The sequence below is a fragment of the Balaenoptera ricei genome, chromosome 14 (assembly GCF_028023285.1).
Source record: "Balaenoptera ricei isolate mBalRic1 chromosome 14, mBalRic1.hap2, whole genome shotgun sequence".
In the NCBI taxonomy this organism is placed as follows: Eukaryota; Metazoa; Chordata; class Mammalia; order Artiodactyla; family Balaenopteridae; genus Balaenoptera; species Balaenoptera ricei.
The window spans coordinates 78,584,153-78,598,662 of record NC_082652.1 but is presented as its reverse complement, the minus strand read 5'-3'; the positions used below and the strand labels follow the sequence as shown (position 1 = coordinate 78,598,662).

The 14,510-nt window shown below is 42.4% G+C and overlaps 1 protein-coding gene across 2 annotated transcripts in view; it reads left to right on the top strand.

Moving 5' to 3' along the window:
* Nucleotides 1-14,510, top strand: part of CCBE1 (collagen and calcium binding EGF domains 1) — a 242,094-nt gene that overhangs the window by 182,316 nt on the left and 45,268 nt on the right. Inside the window, exon 1 of one of the 2 annotated variants that reach the window (XM_059894208.1) lies at nt 9,462-9,670. The exons of the other annotated variant lie outside the window; for it this stretch is intronic. Coding sequence (XP_059750191.1) covers nt 9,630-9,670 — 41 coding nt within the window. The 5' untranslated portion in view covers nt 9,462-9,629. Of the gene's footprint in view, nt 1-9,461; nt 9,671-14,510 lie in introns of those variants that run through there. 2 annotated transcript variants of the gene reach the window in all.

Genomic DNA, 14,510 nt, shown 5'->3' with positions numbered 1-14,510 from the left:
TCAAAGACCATGTTGTGGTTGAACATTTCTTATGTTCTGTGTCTTTACACAAGTGATTATACAAGTGATTGTGTAAGCTCTTTTTATCTTACGATTCTTTCTACTTCCCAGGGTCAACATTCAATTATTAGTTGATTCAGTGTAAACTAACATACTGTTTAATCTTCAGGCTTTCCCATATTTCACAGGGCTTCATCAAAACATATAAATATTCATTTAATGTATATTTTAACTCCATACGTTGAAGGAAGACAGAAGAGAGTAACAACAACAATAACCGCTACTACTGTTACTATTACTACTGCTCTCATTATCATTGGCCCTTTCTTGGCCATTTCCTATATAAGAGGAACTATACCAAGTGCTTTATCCATCTAATTTAATGTTCAAAATAACCCTAACAATGTATATATTGATACTGCATTTTTCAGAAGAAGAAACTGAAGTGTAAGTTTATAACTTGTATTCATGAAACGAGGAAGTGGTGGAATCAGGTTTTCAAACCCAGTTCTGCCTGACTTCAAAACAGTTGTCCAGGACTTCCCTGGTGGCACAGTGGTTAAGAATCTACCTGCCAGTGCAGGAGACACAGGTTTGATCCCTGGTCTGGGAAGATCCCACATGCCGCGGAGCAACTAAGCCCGTGCACCACAACTACTGAGCCTGTGCTCTGGAGCCCATGAGCTACAACTACTGAGCTCACGTGCTCTAGGGCCCGCATGCCACAACTACTGAGACCACGTGCTGTAACTACTGAAGCCCACAGGCCTAGAGCCCCTGCTCTGCAACGAGAGAAGCCACCGCAATGAGAGTCCAGCGCACCGCAACCAAGAGTAGCCCCCGCTCACCACAACTAGAGAAAGCTTGCGTGCAGCAACGGAGACCCAAGCAGCCAAAAAAAAAAGAGTTGTCCATACTGTGATACCATTCTGTGTCTCCACGTTTTTGTATTTGTTAATAGTTTTGATTTATTCAGGCCTCCTAAATGCCGAGCTCTATGTTGCCACTAAGAAAGGGTCGAGAATGAACGTCCTGGGACAACTCAGTCTGGGCAGGGTGGCCGAGTTGCCATGCATCCCCTGGATTCTGGTTCCAGCAGCATCACTGAACAGTCTTGGACAGCTTGCCTAGACTATCTGAATCTCCCAGTTCTTGATCACAAACAGCAGAGCACATATTATTTACTCCGGATAAAGTTGAATATTTTTGGCCCCTGGAGGTAACTGATTGGTCATTATTTCATGCAGGAAACATTACTGGAGTTACACACTCCTTACTCTCTGCCCATTACTCCTGTCAGTGCCTAATTCCTTCTGTACCTTGTAATACAGAAAAGGAGGAAGGAAGGAAGGATGAGAGCCCACAGGAGGCCAGGAAAGATTTAAAAAAAAGAAAGGGAAGATAAAGCCATAACTTGTAAATAATGTCTTAGATAGGTTCTTCCCAAGGAAAGAGTTCTGGCCAAGTTCAGTTCAGCCAAAATGTGTTGAATATCTGGTCTTTCAGACATTGGATTAAGTGCTCAAGGAAACTAAGACTCGATTCTTGTCCTGGAGGAGTTGATGATCAGTTAGAGGAGACAGACTGAGTATGATGATAGAGACGTACATGTCCTCCCATGACCCGAAGATATTCTCTGTAGAGCTACCTTTATCCTAGAGCCAAAAACTATACCGTGTTGTCACAGATCATACTTATTTCTCTAAGGCACTACCTCTTAAAATTTGCAAAAAAGGAAGAAATCATAATAAATGGCAGACTCCATAATAGACTCAATACAAGGATGTGGGCAGCCTCTCCCTTCTAATTCAATGATGCTTCAGCCATCAAGGAACTTGTTGTTTTAAAAATGGATATACCTTCCACCAGGAACATCCATTCCTGCACCTTAGAAATCCTTATCGAATTGAGCTGTGTGTTGACCCACACGTGTTATACTCCTGCGAGCCATCACTTGAAGCAAATTTGTCTAGAGGTCATTACTGAGCTGTAGGTCCCAGCAGAGCCAGGGCTGCCATGTTGCTTCCCTGTGGCTCTTGGGCTGTCCTGCCAAACCTACCACACATGCCACGTCTGAGAGTCCACTGGAAGTTCTCGTTACTTTCTCATGCTTTTGCAAAACACTTCAAGATGTCTGCTCACTCATACCAACATCTGGAATGATCAGGGACTGATTTCTTAAAACAAGTTCTTCTAATTCATGGTGGTGGTGTTTTTCTTTTTCCGGGGGTGGGGGGGCGATTAAGGGTATGCAGTTTTTGACCCATATTTCTTTTTCTCTGATGAAAAAATACTCATAAATGGAATATTTCATACTACCATTAATAGTTTTGCATAAAATGGGTAATTCCTTAGAGACAGGGAATTTTTTTTAATCAGCCTCAATGGAGTATATAAGTTACATTTGATAAAATGCACCAATTTTAAGTGGACGGTTCTATGAGTTTTGACAAAGTATACACCCATGTGACCACAATGAAGGTACAGACATTTTCATCACCCTAAAATCCAGGGAAGACGTTAAAGATCACCCTAGTCCAAAGCCCTTTGTTTCCCGGCGTGGGAAGCAGAGACCCAGAGTGAGACAGTGATTTGCTTGAGCACTTATGTCTAGTTTGTCAGCTTCCTTGATAGCATTTCTCTGACCAGTCCTTCTCTTTGTCTCTCTGGCTTCCTTACTCGAGCCAGTTCTTCCGGGAGGAGATCTCCCCAGATCATGTCCTTGGCACACGCCTTCCCCGCGAGTTTTTATCCAATGCTCTTCTTCACCTGTCCCTCTGAAGACCGTCTCTAGCACACCTCCACCCTCACCATGCCCTTGAGCTGTGTAAGGCCTCAGACATCCTAAACAATTATGTCCACAATGAATGTCATTAATACCTTCTCGTCTTCCCCAAATTCGTGCTATAAAAACTTCTGTATTTAGCTCTTCTCCGATTTAACCTGCCTTGGTTAATGGTGACCTCATCCTCCAGACAGCTACACTACAATCAGTCTCTGGTCTTGGACTTCTCTGTTTTCCTTATTCCCCACATCCAGTGTGTTAGGAAATCCTATAGATACTCCTGCAACATTTCTTTAAAATCTGTTCTCATTTTGCAATTCCCACTGCCCTGTTTTGGACCTTCTCAATCTCTTGCCTGAAATATTTCAGTAGCCTCTTTAACACCTTTCTCTGCCTGCATTCTTTTCTTTCCAATGTCTCAACTGGGCCTAGACTGTGGCTCTCTGACCTACGATTAAATAAGGTTCAGACTTGGGAGGCACAGCCTAAAGGCTGTCTGAGGATATCCTGAGCCAAGGACAGGAAGTTTTTTCCCAGAGGGAAGCTGAGATTGCAAGACAGAGGAGCTGGACTGGGGACCAAGCTGGAGAAGCAAGCCTGGTAGGTAGTGAGCGTGGGAGCCCCTTCATATGGGGCCCGATACATCCTCTGGGACAGGAGCCACTCCAGTGGGCCACACACTTCTGCAGCCCCTGAAACGGACTTAATACTCTTGCCTCTGTACCGAGAGAATACATTTTACTCATGTTACGGTGCTTTGAATGCTCTGTCCTGTGTTAATGCGGAATTGTGTGTATATGTATATATATTTCTCCCACATTCGTTATCTTCAAGGACCACATTTAAATCTTAATCATCTCCACATCTTCTGTAACACCCAGGTCAGGGCAGAGGTGGCCTCTGGAGGCCTGCAGTCTGGGTTCATGTCCAGTTCAGCTACTACTTTGAACAAGTCACTTAAATATTCTGGGCTTCAGTTTTCCCATCTGTTAAAAAAAAAAAAAAAAAATGGTTATGAGAATTAAATAATCTATGGAAAATGCTTGGGTTGGTGTGTAATAAGCTCTCAATTAAGTGTTGGTTGAATTAAGTCAAACTTAATGCTTCCAGTTCTGAACTAATCTGAATTGAAATTTTTAATGGGACATTGGATCATTATTTAAGTAGTTCAGTATCTTAAATAGAAGATCCCTGCTCTCATCTGTAAGTGATCTGGAGGTAGCAATCCCACTTTTGGTGTTGTGTGAATTTCTCCCTCCAGTGACTTAGATCTGAAGTAACGTCAGTTGTATTTTGTTTTCCATAGGGGTTTATGTGTGTGAGGTATGGGATATGTCATGTCATATGATTAATCGGGTCCCTTCTGTCTTTCAAAGATATTACAAGTACGATCTCTAAGACTTCCTCATTTAATTCCCAAGTGACTGACCCCAGGCAGAAGTCTGAATCAGCAACTTGTGTTTACGTGTTCCTGTACTGAGCTCTCTCTGGAAATGCCTCATTTACATGGTGAAGTGCAGGAAAGGTGGCCGAGCAGCACTGGTGAAACTCTGCCCAATCGTAGCCCTGTGAAAGCAGAGAGTTCTTTAGCTTTGGGTAGTTTACAAGGAAAGTTCAGACATTTACATTTCAAGGGTCAGCATTTCATAAGGCTCAAGGGCTCCATGCACAGTTGCTGAGCAGAATAAAAGGCTGTGTCTTCTCTAAGCGCAAATTGGGTTACTAACCTTGCATTTCAGTAGCCTTTCTCCCCTGGCTTTATTTCCTTCAGTCATTTTAGCTTTTGTGGGGGGGGGGGGGGGCGGTGAAGGTGGGGGGGGCGGGAACTAGGCTCTTATAACTGAAACCAACAATAATAGCTTAAACAAGATAGAAGTTTGTTTCTCTTGCACAAAACTGTTCAGGCGTCCTTAGCTCATATGGTGGCTGGGTGGCATTATGTGCTCACCTCCTTGTATGTTGATGCACCCGTTGCTGACGTGTTGATCTCATTGTCCAAGATGGCATGCCACCTCCGGTCATGCGCGGGTCATTCCCACTCGTGGGAAGGTGAAGGGGGAGGGTCGCACCCCTTCCACTTAAGGGTGACACCTGAAAGCTGCACACATCAAGGCTACTCACATCCCACTCGCCACGCTTATTCACAAGGCCGTACGTGGCGGATGAGAGGCTGGGAAATGGCTCCTTTATTCTGGGTGGTTATGTGCCCAGCTATAATTTGGGGTTTTGTAACAAAAGAAAAAAAAGAGAAAGTAGAGGAGGGGGAACAGCTAGCTATCTCTGCCTCAGTAATGACTTTCTGAAAATGCAGCTGTTGTGGGTAATTTGAGGCTTTTACTAGGGAAAAAAATAGAGGGCAATATATACTTTTAGGCCAACCCTGCCTGCCCACCACACCCAGGCCCGAGGTAACCCGCAGGATTCTGTGGGCCCATGTTAGCCTTGTGGTGCACCCACCGAGGAGATGAACCCATGTAAGGGTAGGGGGTGGTCTGTGTGAGCTGCCGGTCCAAGCCTTTGCTTATGAGTATAAATACACTTGACCCTTGGACAACGCAGGGATTAGGGGCTCCAACCCTCACACGGTCGAAAAACCCCCTGTAACTTATAGTTGGTTCCTCTGTATCTGAGAATTCAACCGGCAGCAGGTCATGGAACACTGTAGTATTTACTATTGGAAAACATCCTCGTATAGGTGGACCCACATTGTTCCAGGGTCAGATGCAGATGTCTGAAAGTCAGTAGAAAATTGAAAACTTTTAAAGAGAAGAGCCCGTGGACCTGCAGAGTATATTATCCCCAGTGAAACACAGTTAATTGTGGGGTGTTTTGGGGGTTTTTTTTTTTGTTTTTTGGCCACGCGCCATGTGGGATCTTAGTTCCCTGACCAGGGATCGAACCCGTGTTCCCTACAGTGGAAGTGCAGAGTCTTAACCACTGGACCACCAGGGAAGTCCCAAAACAGAATTAATTTAGAAACTGGAAAGAATTTTTAAAGAAATTCTCATGAGTGCCCTCGAAGAAATTCTAGAGAAGGATCGCATCTTAAATAAAACAAGCCCTGTGGACCAAAGAACGTTTGGAAAGAAGAAGGAGGGAATGTTTAGAAACAGGCTTATGGGTTATTTGCCTTTGAGCTCTGGCTCCGTCCAGGATGCTATTCTATCCCACGTTGGCAGTGAAAAGTTAATATTTTCCTCTGAATTTTAAAATATAACGTCTTCTCATTACGAAAGTAACACCTGATGATTATACAAAACTTAGAAAATACAGGCAAGCAAAATGAAGGCAATTTCGATGCCTGGAAGTTTGCAGTTTAGGTGTCAGAGAGGTGAGAGTTGAGATCCTGAGACTGGATCCACCTTTGAAGAAGAGAAAGGAGTGTGTTTCCACTGTGTTATATTCATTCGGGAATATAACCAATATTTTTTTTTTTTTTTTAAGAAGGAATCCTTTTTTTTTTTTTTAAACCAGATTTTATATTTTATTCAAATCACATTTATTTTAAATTTATTTATTTATTTATTTATGGCTGTGTTGGGTCTTCGTTTCTGTGCGAGGGCTTTCTCCAGTTGCGGCAAGCGGGGGCCACTCTTCATCGCGATGCGCGGGCCTCTCACTGTCGCGGCCTCTCTTGTTGCGGAGCACAGGCTCCAGACGCGCAGGCTCAGTAGTTGTGGCTCACGGGCCTAGTTGCTCCGCGGCATGTGGGATCCTCCCAGACCAGGGCTCGAACCCGTGTTTCCTGCATTGGCAGGCAGATTCTCAACCACTGCGCCACCAGGGAAGCCCACCAATATTTTATAATAACTTTAAATGTAGTATAATCTATAAAAATATTGAATCACTGTGTTCTACTTCTGAAACTGATATAACATTGTAAATCAACTATACTTCAATAAATAAATAAGTTAGTAAATAAACAAAGCGACAGGAGTGAGGAAACAATGGCGGAACTGCAGAGAAAGTCCAGAGTGGGAGGAGAAGGAAGAGGAGAAGTCAGGAAACTTCTGGACTGCCTTGGTAACCACCGCAGATGACTTGTATTGCTCCACTTATCATGAATATTTTAGTGCCTGAAGATAGGATTTTCCTGATGAATGCTACCCTAGAATATTACTAATAACATTGAGGTGTTTCTAGAATGCTTAGAGAGTTAAGAATAGAATAAAAATAAATCAACAACTCGGGCTTTGGGTCCTACAGTGTCACTGCATACGATGAACCATGTTGCTGCAAGGAATAATCTCCACTTTCCAGGCTCTGTCTTTGGACAGTGACCCACAATTCACAGCTGTCAGCGCCTCGGAAAATTAGCAACCGTGGGAACAAATGTGAGCAGAGATGCACTGGTTTAAATGTGTCCCACAGGTGGGGGAAATTGTTCCATTAAAATCCTCCCTAAGGCAAGCCTATTAAACCAGTTATTTGGGTGCAAAAAGAATGAACATCCTATTAAATAGTACACTAAATCCCTAAAGCAATTTCTTAATAAATACTGTATATTGATTCCAGGTGACTTGGTCAAAAGCAGTTGGGTTGAAACCTAGTTGGTCCAGTTTGTCCAAAATATAACTGCTCAGTTTCTGGGTTAAGCGAGTCATGCTGGGTGCCTATCTGCTCAAACACGCTCCTGAACGTGACTCCTTACCCAACTTTCAAAATCACAAGTTTCTGAAACTGTTGTCAAGCCTGGTATTAGAAATGTACCAAACCACCCTGAAAATCCCTAAAGACCCCTTTATTGTTTTATTTTCTCTTACTATATACAAATTCAGTACCTGGTCATTACAGAAAAATCAGGAAACACACAAAAACAAATATGAGGAGCCCTCTTGTAGCTCACCCACATGAAAAGAACCATGAATACACAGTGTCTTTATTTTTACTGTAAAAATTTCACTACCTGTGTATATATAAGCATATACATAGATACAAGTTTGTTTTATTTTGTTTTTCACAAAGATAATACCAAACTACCTTTTCCCATTTGTTATAATTTTTTCTTATGTTTCAGAAATGATCGACTTATCACCTGATTAGGGAAAAGGTAGTCAGCAAACAAGATAACGAGGGTTGATGAGGTAGAAAACTCATTTGGGGAGGCAAGGAAGGAGGAAAACATGTGTGAGAAGGGAGCTGGGGTGTCTAGTGTTGGCATCGTTGCAAAGAGGAAGTTAATCAATCCCAAGTTCTTATCTCTTTAACGTCAGCCCTGTACTCCAGTCAGCCCTTGGCTGAGGTCCTTGACCCTGGGGTCTGAGGAACACTGGTGTACCGGGGAGATAGGCGCTGGCAGGCACATCACGTGAAGGCGCCTGCACGTGTTCTCAGCCTGCAACTGGGGCTTTTGTCCACACGTCCCCCCTCTGCAGGGCTCCAGGGTCCTTGAAGGTGGCCATCACAGTGGGGACACAGCAGGAAAACCACATTTCCTTCTACATTTTCCAGTGGATTTAACGTATACCAGCACTGTCCTAAGCTGCATCTTAACTCATGAAATCCTCCCACCAAGCCAATGACGTGAGTACTATTACTCTCCCATTTTACACAGAAGGAAATCAAGTTAGAGGGACTTTACGTCGCTTGTCTAAGGCCCCACAGCTGGAAAGCAGCGGTGCCTGGATTCAGACCCAGGTAGTACATCCCCAAGGAGCAGGGTCCTAACTACCAGCTCTTCTGCTTTTTGGGTAGGTGCACGATGAATGTTTGTTGAATGAATAAATTATCACTTGCAGCCTTGGAGGATAAATACCTTTTGGTTATAACTTTAACTCCATCTGAGAATAACCTTTTCACACGCATTTAAAGAAATTTTTTTTCTGTAATTCACACAATTAAAACCCACATGAAACAATGACCAGGGTGTTCATGGTTAGAGGGATCACTTCAACAGTGTTCCTTCCTCACTTGATCATTTTGTGTATATGTGGTAAAATATACATAATATAAAATTTACCATTTTAGCCATTTTTAGGTGTGTAGTTCAGTGACGTTAAGTACATTCACATTGTTGTGCAACCATTACTACCATCCACCTCCAGAACTTTTTCATCTTCCCAAACTGACATTTTCGACCCATTTGTAGCCTGTGTCGAAATTTCCTTCCTTTTTAAAGATGAATAATATTTCGTTGTGTATATATACCACATCTTGTTTATCCAGTCATCTGTCGATGGACATTTGGATTGTTTATACCTTTGGCTATTGTGAAAGATGCTGCTATGATCAAATATCTACTTGAGTGTGCTTTCAGTTCTTTTGGGTACATACCCAGAAGTGGAATTGCCAGATCATGTGGTAACTCTGTTTATTTATTTTATTTTTTTTTGCGGAACCACTAACTGTTTTCCTCATTTGATTTTGACCACCAGTAATTGTGCATAGAAGAGCAGATTATACCTAAAATACTCCTTAGGAGTCTCTTAATCTCGTCACTGAGATTTGGCAGTAACAAGCTTATATGTAGATGAATAAATAGGTTTGTTTGGGTTGGCTTGTTAGTTTGCTGATGCCATAGTAAACATGATATTATTCCATTTGCCTGGGAGGAGCACTTTCTGGTTAAAAGGCTGGAACCAAGCATGTCTAGCTAGGAGGTGAGTCATTTCACTGGGCTCTGTTCTCAGGTCATCTGGTGTGAAAGGAATTCTAGTAGCTCCTACGAAGTCGTGCAAAGCTCGATAAAAGTTTCCGCAAGGGAAGAAAGTTAAAAGGAAGAGAGGAAAGCTTCCTCATTCTCAGGAGCTTGACCAAAAGATCCAGGACCACTATTAGATGCTCAAGCCTTTAATATTAGCCCCAAGGGATCCGTGGTCTGTGTTCTTCCTGGCAGAAGTTTCTCATGGGCCCCCGGCTCGGGCATACCACAGCACGGTTGGGCTGGTAAGAAGAAACGATGTAACTTGGCTCTACGCTTCCTCTGTCTCATCTGTCTTCATTTAGGACTGACTGGTTGAGGATGTGAGGAACCCACCATCTGTCTGCCTTTAGAAGCCATCACCAGGAGGGCTTCACTATCTTGGAATGAAATATTAAATTGGAAGGGTTCTTTATTTTTTTAATCTTTATTTTATATGGACTGTAGTTGCTTTACGGTGTTGTGTTAGTTTCAGGTGTACGGCAAAGTGATTCAGTCATACATATACATGTATCTATTCTTTTTCAAATTCTTTTCCCCTTTAGGTTATTACAGAATATTGAGCAGAGTTCCCTGTACTATATAGTAGGTCCTTGTTGGTTATCTATTTTAAATACAGTAGTGAGTATATGTCAGTCCCAAACTCCCAATTTATCCCTCCCTCCACCACCCTCTTTCCCCTTTGGTAACCATAAGTTTATTCTCTGTGTCTGTGAGTCTGTTTCTGTTTCGTAAATAAGTTCATTTGTATCATTTTTTTAGATTCCGCATATAAGCTGTATCGTATTGATATTTGTCTTTCTCTGTCTGACTTACTTCACTCAGTATGATAATCCATGTTGCTGAAAATGGCATTATTTCATTCTTTTTAATGGCTGAGTAACATTCTGTTGTATATATGTACCACATCTTTATTCATCTGTCGATGGACATTTAAGTTGCTCCGTGCCTTGGCTATTATAAGTAGTGCTGCAGTGAACATTGGGGTGCATGTATCTGAAAGAGTTCTTGAAAAAACATTTGGGAACTCTGTGTGCCTGGGCAGAATTATCTACTCGTGGGTGGGTGAGGTGCTATTTGGTATCCTAGTCTTGAGCTTCTTGGGTACAGTTTTCCAAAAGAATATACCTTCTGCCTCTTGCCCAGTAGGCAAAGGGTATCAGGCTAACTTCTTGGGTTTGAGGTGGGAACAGGAAGTCTAATTTCTCATCAGGCTTTCAGGTCATCTTGCTTTCTTCTGGCCTCCACTTTCCTCAATATCTGGCAGCTCCAGTTTCGACGGCTTACCGAGGTTCTGCAGGGTAGGTTGGCTGGTCTCTCCATGATCACCTCTTCTAGAAGCACTCAGGTTTGAAGTTATCCCACTTTGCAAAATCACTTCCCATCCTTCTGTCCACAGGCCATGTTCATATTCAGTTAACCCTTGAACAACATGAGCTTGAACTGTACAGGTCCACTTAATGCACAGATTTTTTTCAATAAGTATTCAATACACAGTCGGCTCTCCGTATCTATGGACGGATATGGAGCACCAACTGTATTCATTGTACTCTGCCAGTTTATATAAGGGACCGCAGCATCCATGGATTTTGGTATATCGGGGCTCCTGAAACCAATCCCCTGCAGTTATCGAGGGACAACTGTATTATCGTCCAGAGTTAGAAAGGTCTCCTAAATCCATGGGATATGAGTTTGCATTTTATTTCTTGTTCTCCTTGTTATTTGGAGTTAACTGGTGAAAGAAGACAATGACAAAAATTTTACTTTTCTATCATCTTGAAATCAGAAGTTTCTCTCCCTCCCCTCCCTTCCCCTTCTCTTTTGTTTTTGGAAGAAGAGATGGCATCTGCCATTGACTAAGAAATGGAAGAAAGAGATGAGTCATGAGAGAAAAGCATCTGGGAAGAGTTGCTTTTGCTGTTTTCTTGCTGTGTTCATAAAGCTGCGACTTAGAACACCATTCTGACCCCGAACCAGACGGTGTTCTAGGCACCTTTATTTTATTATCTATAATCCTTGTGTTAATCCTATAAAGCAAATTTTATTGTTCATGTTTTATCCGTGAAGAATCTGAAGCTCAGCAAGTTTAAGAAATGAGCCCAAGGTCACATCCCAAGCTCTTTTAAAATTTAAAAAATTTTTTTATTTTATTTATTTTTTGGCTGTGTTGGGTCTTCGTTGCTGCCCGCGGGCTTTCTCTAGTTGCGGTGAGTGGGGGCTACTCTTCGTTGCGGTGCACGGGCTTCTTATTGCGGTGGCTTGTCTTGTTGTGGAGCACGGGCTCTAGGCGCGCAGGCTTCAGTAGTTGTGGCCCACGGGCTTAGTTGCTCCACGGCATGTGGGATCTTCCTGGACCCGTGTCCCCTGCATTGGCAGGCAGATTCTTGTCCACTGCGCCACCAGGGAAGCCCACATCCCGAGCTCTTTAAAGGTCAGAGCCAGAATTGTAAGCCAGGTCTGCTTAACTCCAGAGCCTTTGCTCCATCTAGCTTGGCACCAAATTCTCTAATAAGTGTAGTTCTTTCTCATATTTTAAAAAGCCTGGTATATTTGGTGCATGTCTAGGCAGCTATGCAAAGGAAACCTCAAGTAAACCTTAGGAAAATTTACTGTTGCCTTGGAGCAAGTGTTGAAATACGTCTTGCCTCCTAGCTCACTTGACCTTTCGAGGTCCCTTCTTCTGGCCCTCTAATTCTGTAGGCAGTGTTTTTTTGTGTTTGTTTTTTTTTTTTTTTAATTCTTTTCGAGAATCTGGTAACTCACAGCAGACAGTTGGATGATGAGATCTCTGTTATCTTCATTTTCCCGATTTAGTTTTCCCTTCCAAAAGCTTTCACACACACTTGGCTGGTGGGATATATTTCTGGCTGCATAGTTTTTATTTATGATTTTTTAATGTGTGTTAATACTCAGGGGCACCCAGGGGAAACATCTACAGACTTTCCTGATTACCAGATGTCACCCTTTCTATGTAACAACCATCTAATCACCACTTCCCCTTGCCAAGAAATGAGAAAAGCATTTGCGTTTGGAAAAACCACGTTGTGACAAAGTGAAGCGTATTAAGGACTGCCTCCCCTGATTCCACATGAGCTTTTCCTGTCTTAGTTTGTTTTCTAAAAGATAAAAACCGCACGGCCATACTCGCAGTTAGATCTAATAAGTGTCTGTGCTTGCATAATGAGGAGATTTCAGTTTGGCTGGCTCAACTTCATTATACGTGAATTATGTTGTAAGTAATCTCTGAAACAGTATAACATGTATGGCCAGTGTTTATTTTGTTATGCTTTGGACTATTTCATTGTTTACGTGGTGGTTTATGATTGATGGGTATTTAATATGCAAAATAATGCCGTGTTCCCAGGAGGGTACAGTGGAGCCTCCGACCTCCTCCTCTCGAGCAGAGAGATAGTGTTAGTTATGCAGTTAAGAAAAAACAGCCAAGGGGAAGTTAGTTCTTCGCTGAGCAGATATTTAAATGAAGCATGTCCATCCTGAAGCTCAGATTTTCTGACAGAGCTCCGTAGCCTCTTGAAAGCATATCAAATCACTATGTTATCATTTAATTCCATAAAAAAGCAAATGACAGGTGACTTTTGGCTCCACTGTGTGCATGGTCCCAAGCCCTTGAAATGCTCAGAAAGGTTAGAGTGCCCAAGTTTAATGTCTTAGATGTAGAAAAACAGATTATAAGGATTTCATCCATTTGCATGAACTTTAAAATGCCATAGAACACCTCAGAGGCAATACCTTAGATGTGCCGTTTAGGTAGAAACAGACAAATAGAACCGTATGTTTAAACGTGGTGTTATACTTGAGATGTATCAAAAGCACATGTTTTGCCCCTCCATCCAACTTTCTCATGAATCACTCGAGTTTCGAATCTTCTAGTGCACTGCTTCCTCCTATAGTTTTCTGTAGGACAGCCTTAAATAATAGAGTAAGTAATATCCATGAAATTTTAATGAATGCTCTGTTAAGCCAGTTTTCTTTTTGGTTGTTAGGAACTTGGACTTTCTTTTTTTTTAATTAATTAATTTATTTTATTTATCTTATGGCTGTATTAGTTCTTTGTTGCTGCACTCGGGCTTTCTCTAGCTGTGGCGAGTAGGGGCTACTCTTCATTGTGGTGTGCAGGCTTCTCATTGCGGTGGCTTCTCTAGTTGTGGAGCACGGGCTCTAGGTACCCAGGCTTCAGTAGTTGTGGCATGCAGACTCAGTAGTTGTGGCTCGCGGGCTCTAGAGCGCAGGCTCAGTAGTTGTGGCTCACGGGCCCAGTTGCTCCGCGGCATGTGGAATCTTCCCGGACCAGGGCTCGAACCCGTGTCCCCTGCATTGGCAGGCAGATTCTTAACCACTGCGCCACCAGGGAAGTCTGGAACTTGGACTTGCTTAAACCATGGAAAACTAGGCAGAGTTTATTTCATAGAATGTAAAGGTAGGTCTTCTACCACTGTCACATCTACCACTGTTAAAAATAATAATCATCATAAATTTATACCCCACGGGCTTTTCTTGTCATGTAAAATTACAATGCAGTTGGAGATATTGGGGAATTAGGTCTAACGGGAAGACTCTGGATGTTGCCCCAGATCGCTCATATCAGTAAACTACATACACATAAGTATTTCCTTTTAACATAAAATATGTCAATGAGAGATTAAAAAATAATATATATTGAGTGGACAAGTACAGGCAGGCAAATGTATCCTTTGTTGAGGGTGGGGTTGAGCTTAGCTGTTTCACTCAAGTCTGCTTTGGGAGCATCCCAAATGCCATTGTTTTTATAATGGAAGCCCACTTATTTTGCTTTGGAAGTAGGATTAGCTGCTGCATCTGGGCTGCGCGTGAGATGTTACAGGAAGGAATGAGGTAATACTGCTGAACCCGATTAGGCATCAGAATGTTCTCGTACTAAATGTGATGTTTATAAATTGTATAAAGTAATAAAAATTTCCTGAATTTTTAAAGCTTGGGGAAGAGATTGCTTAAGTTTCTCCTATGAGTGGTCATTCATTTAGCAGACCAGTTCACAAAACTTGATTTGACCAGTAAGATTACACTGACTTGCAAAAGTACAAAATA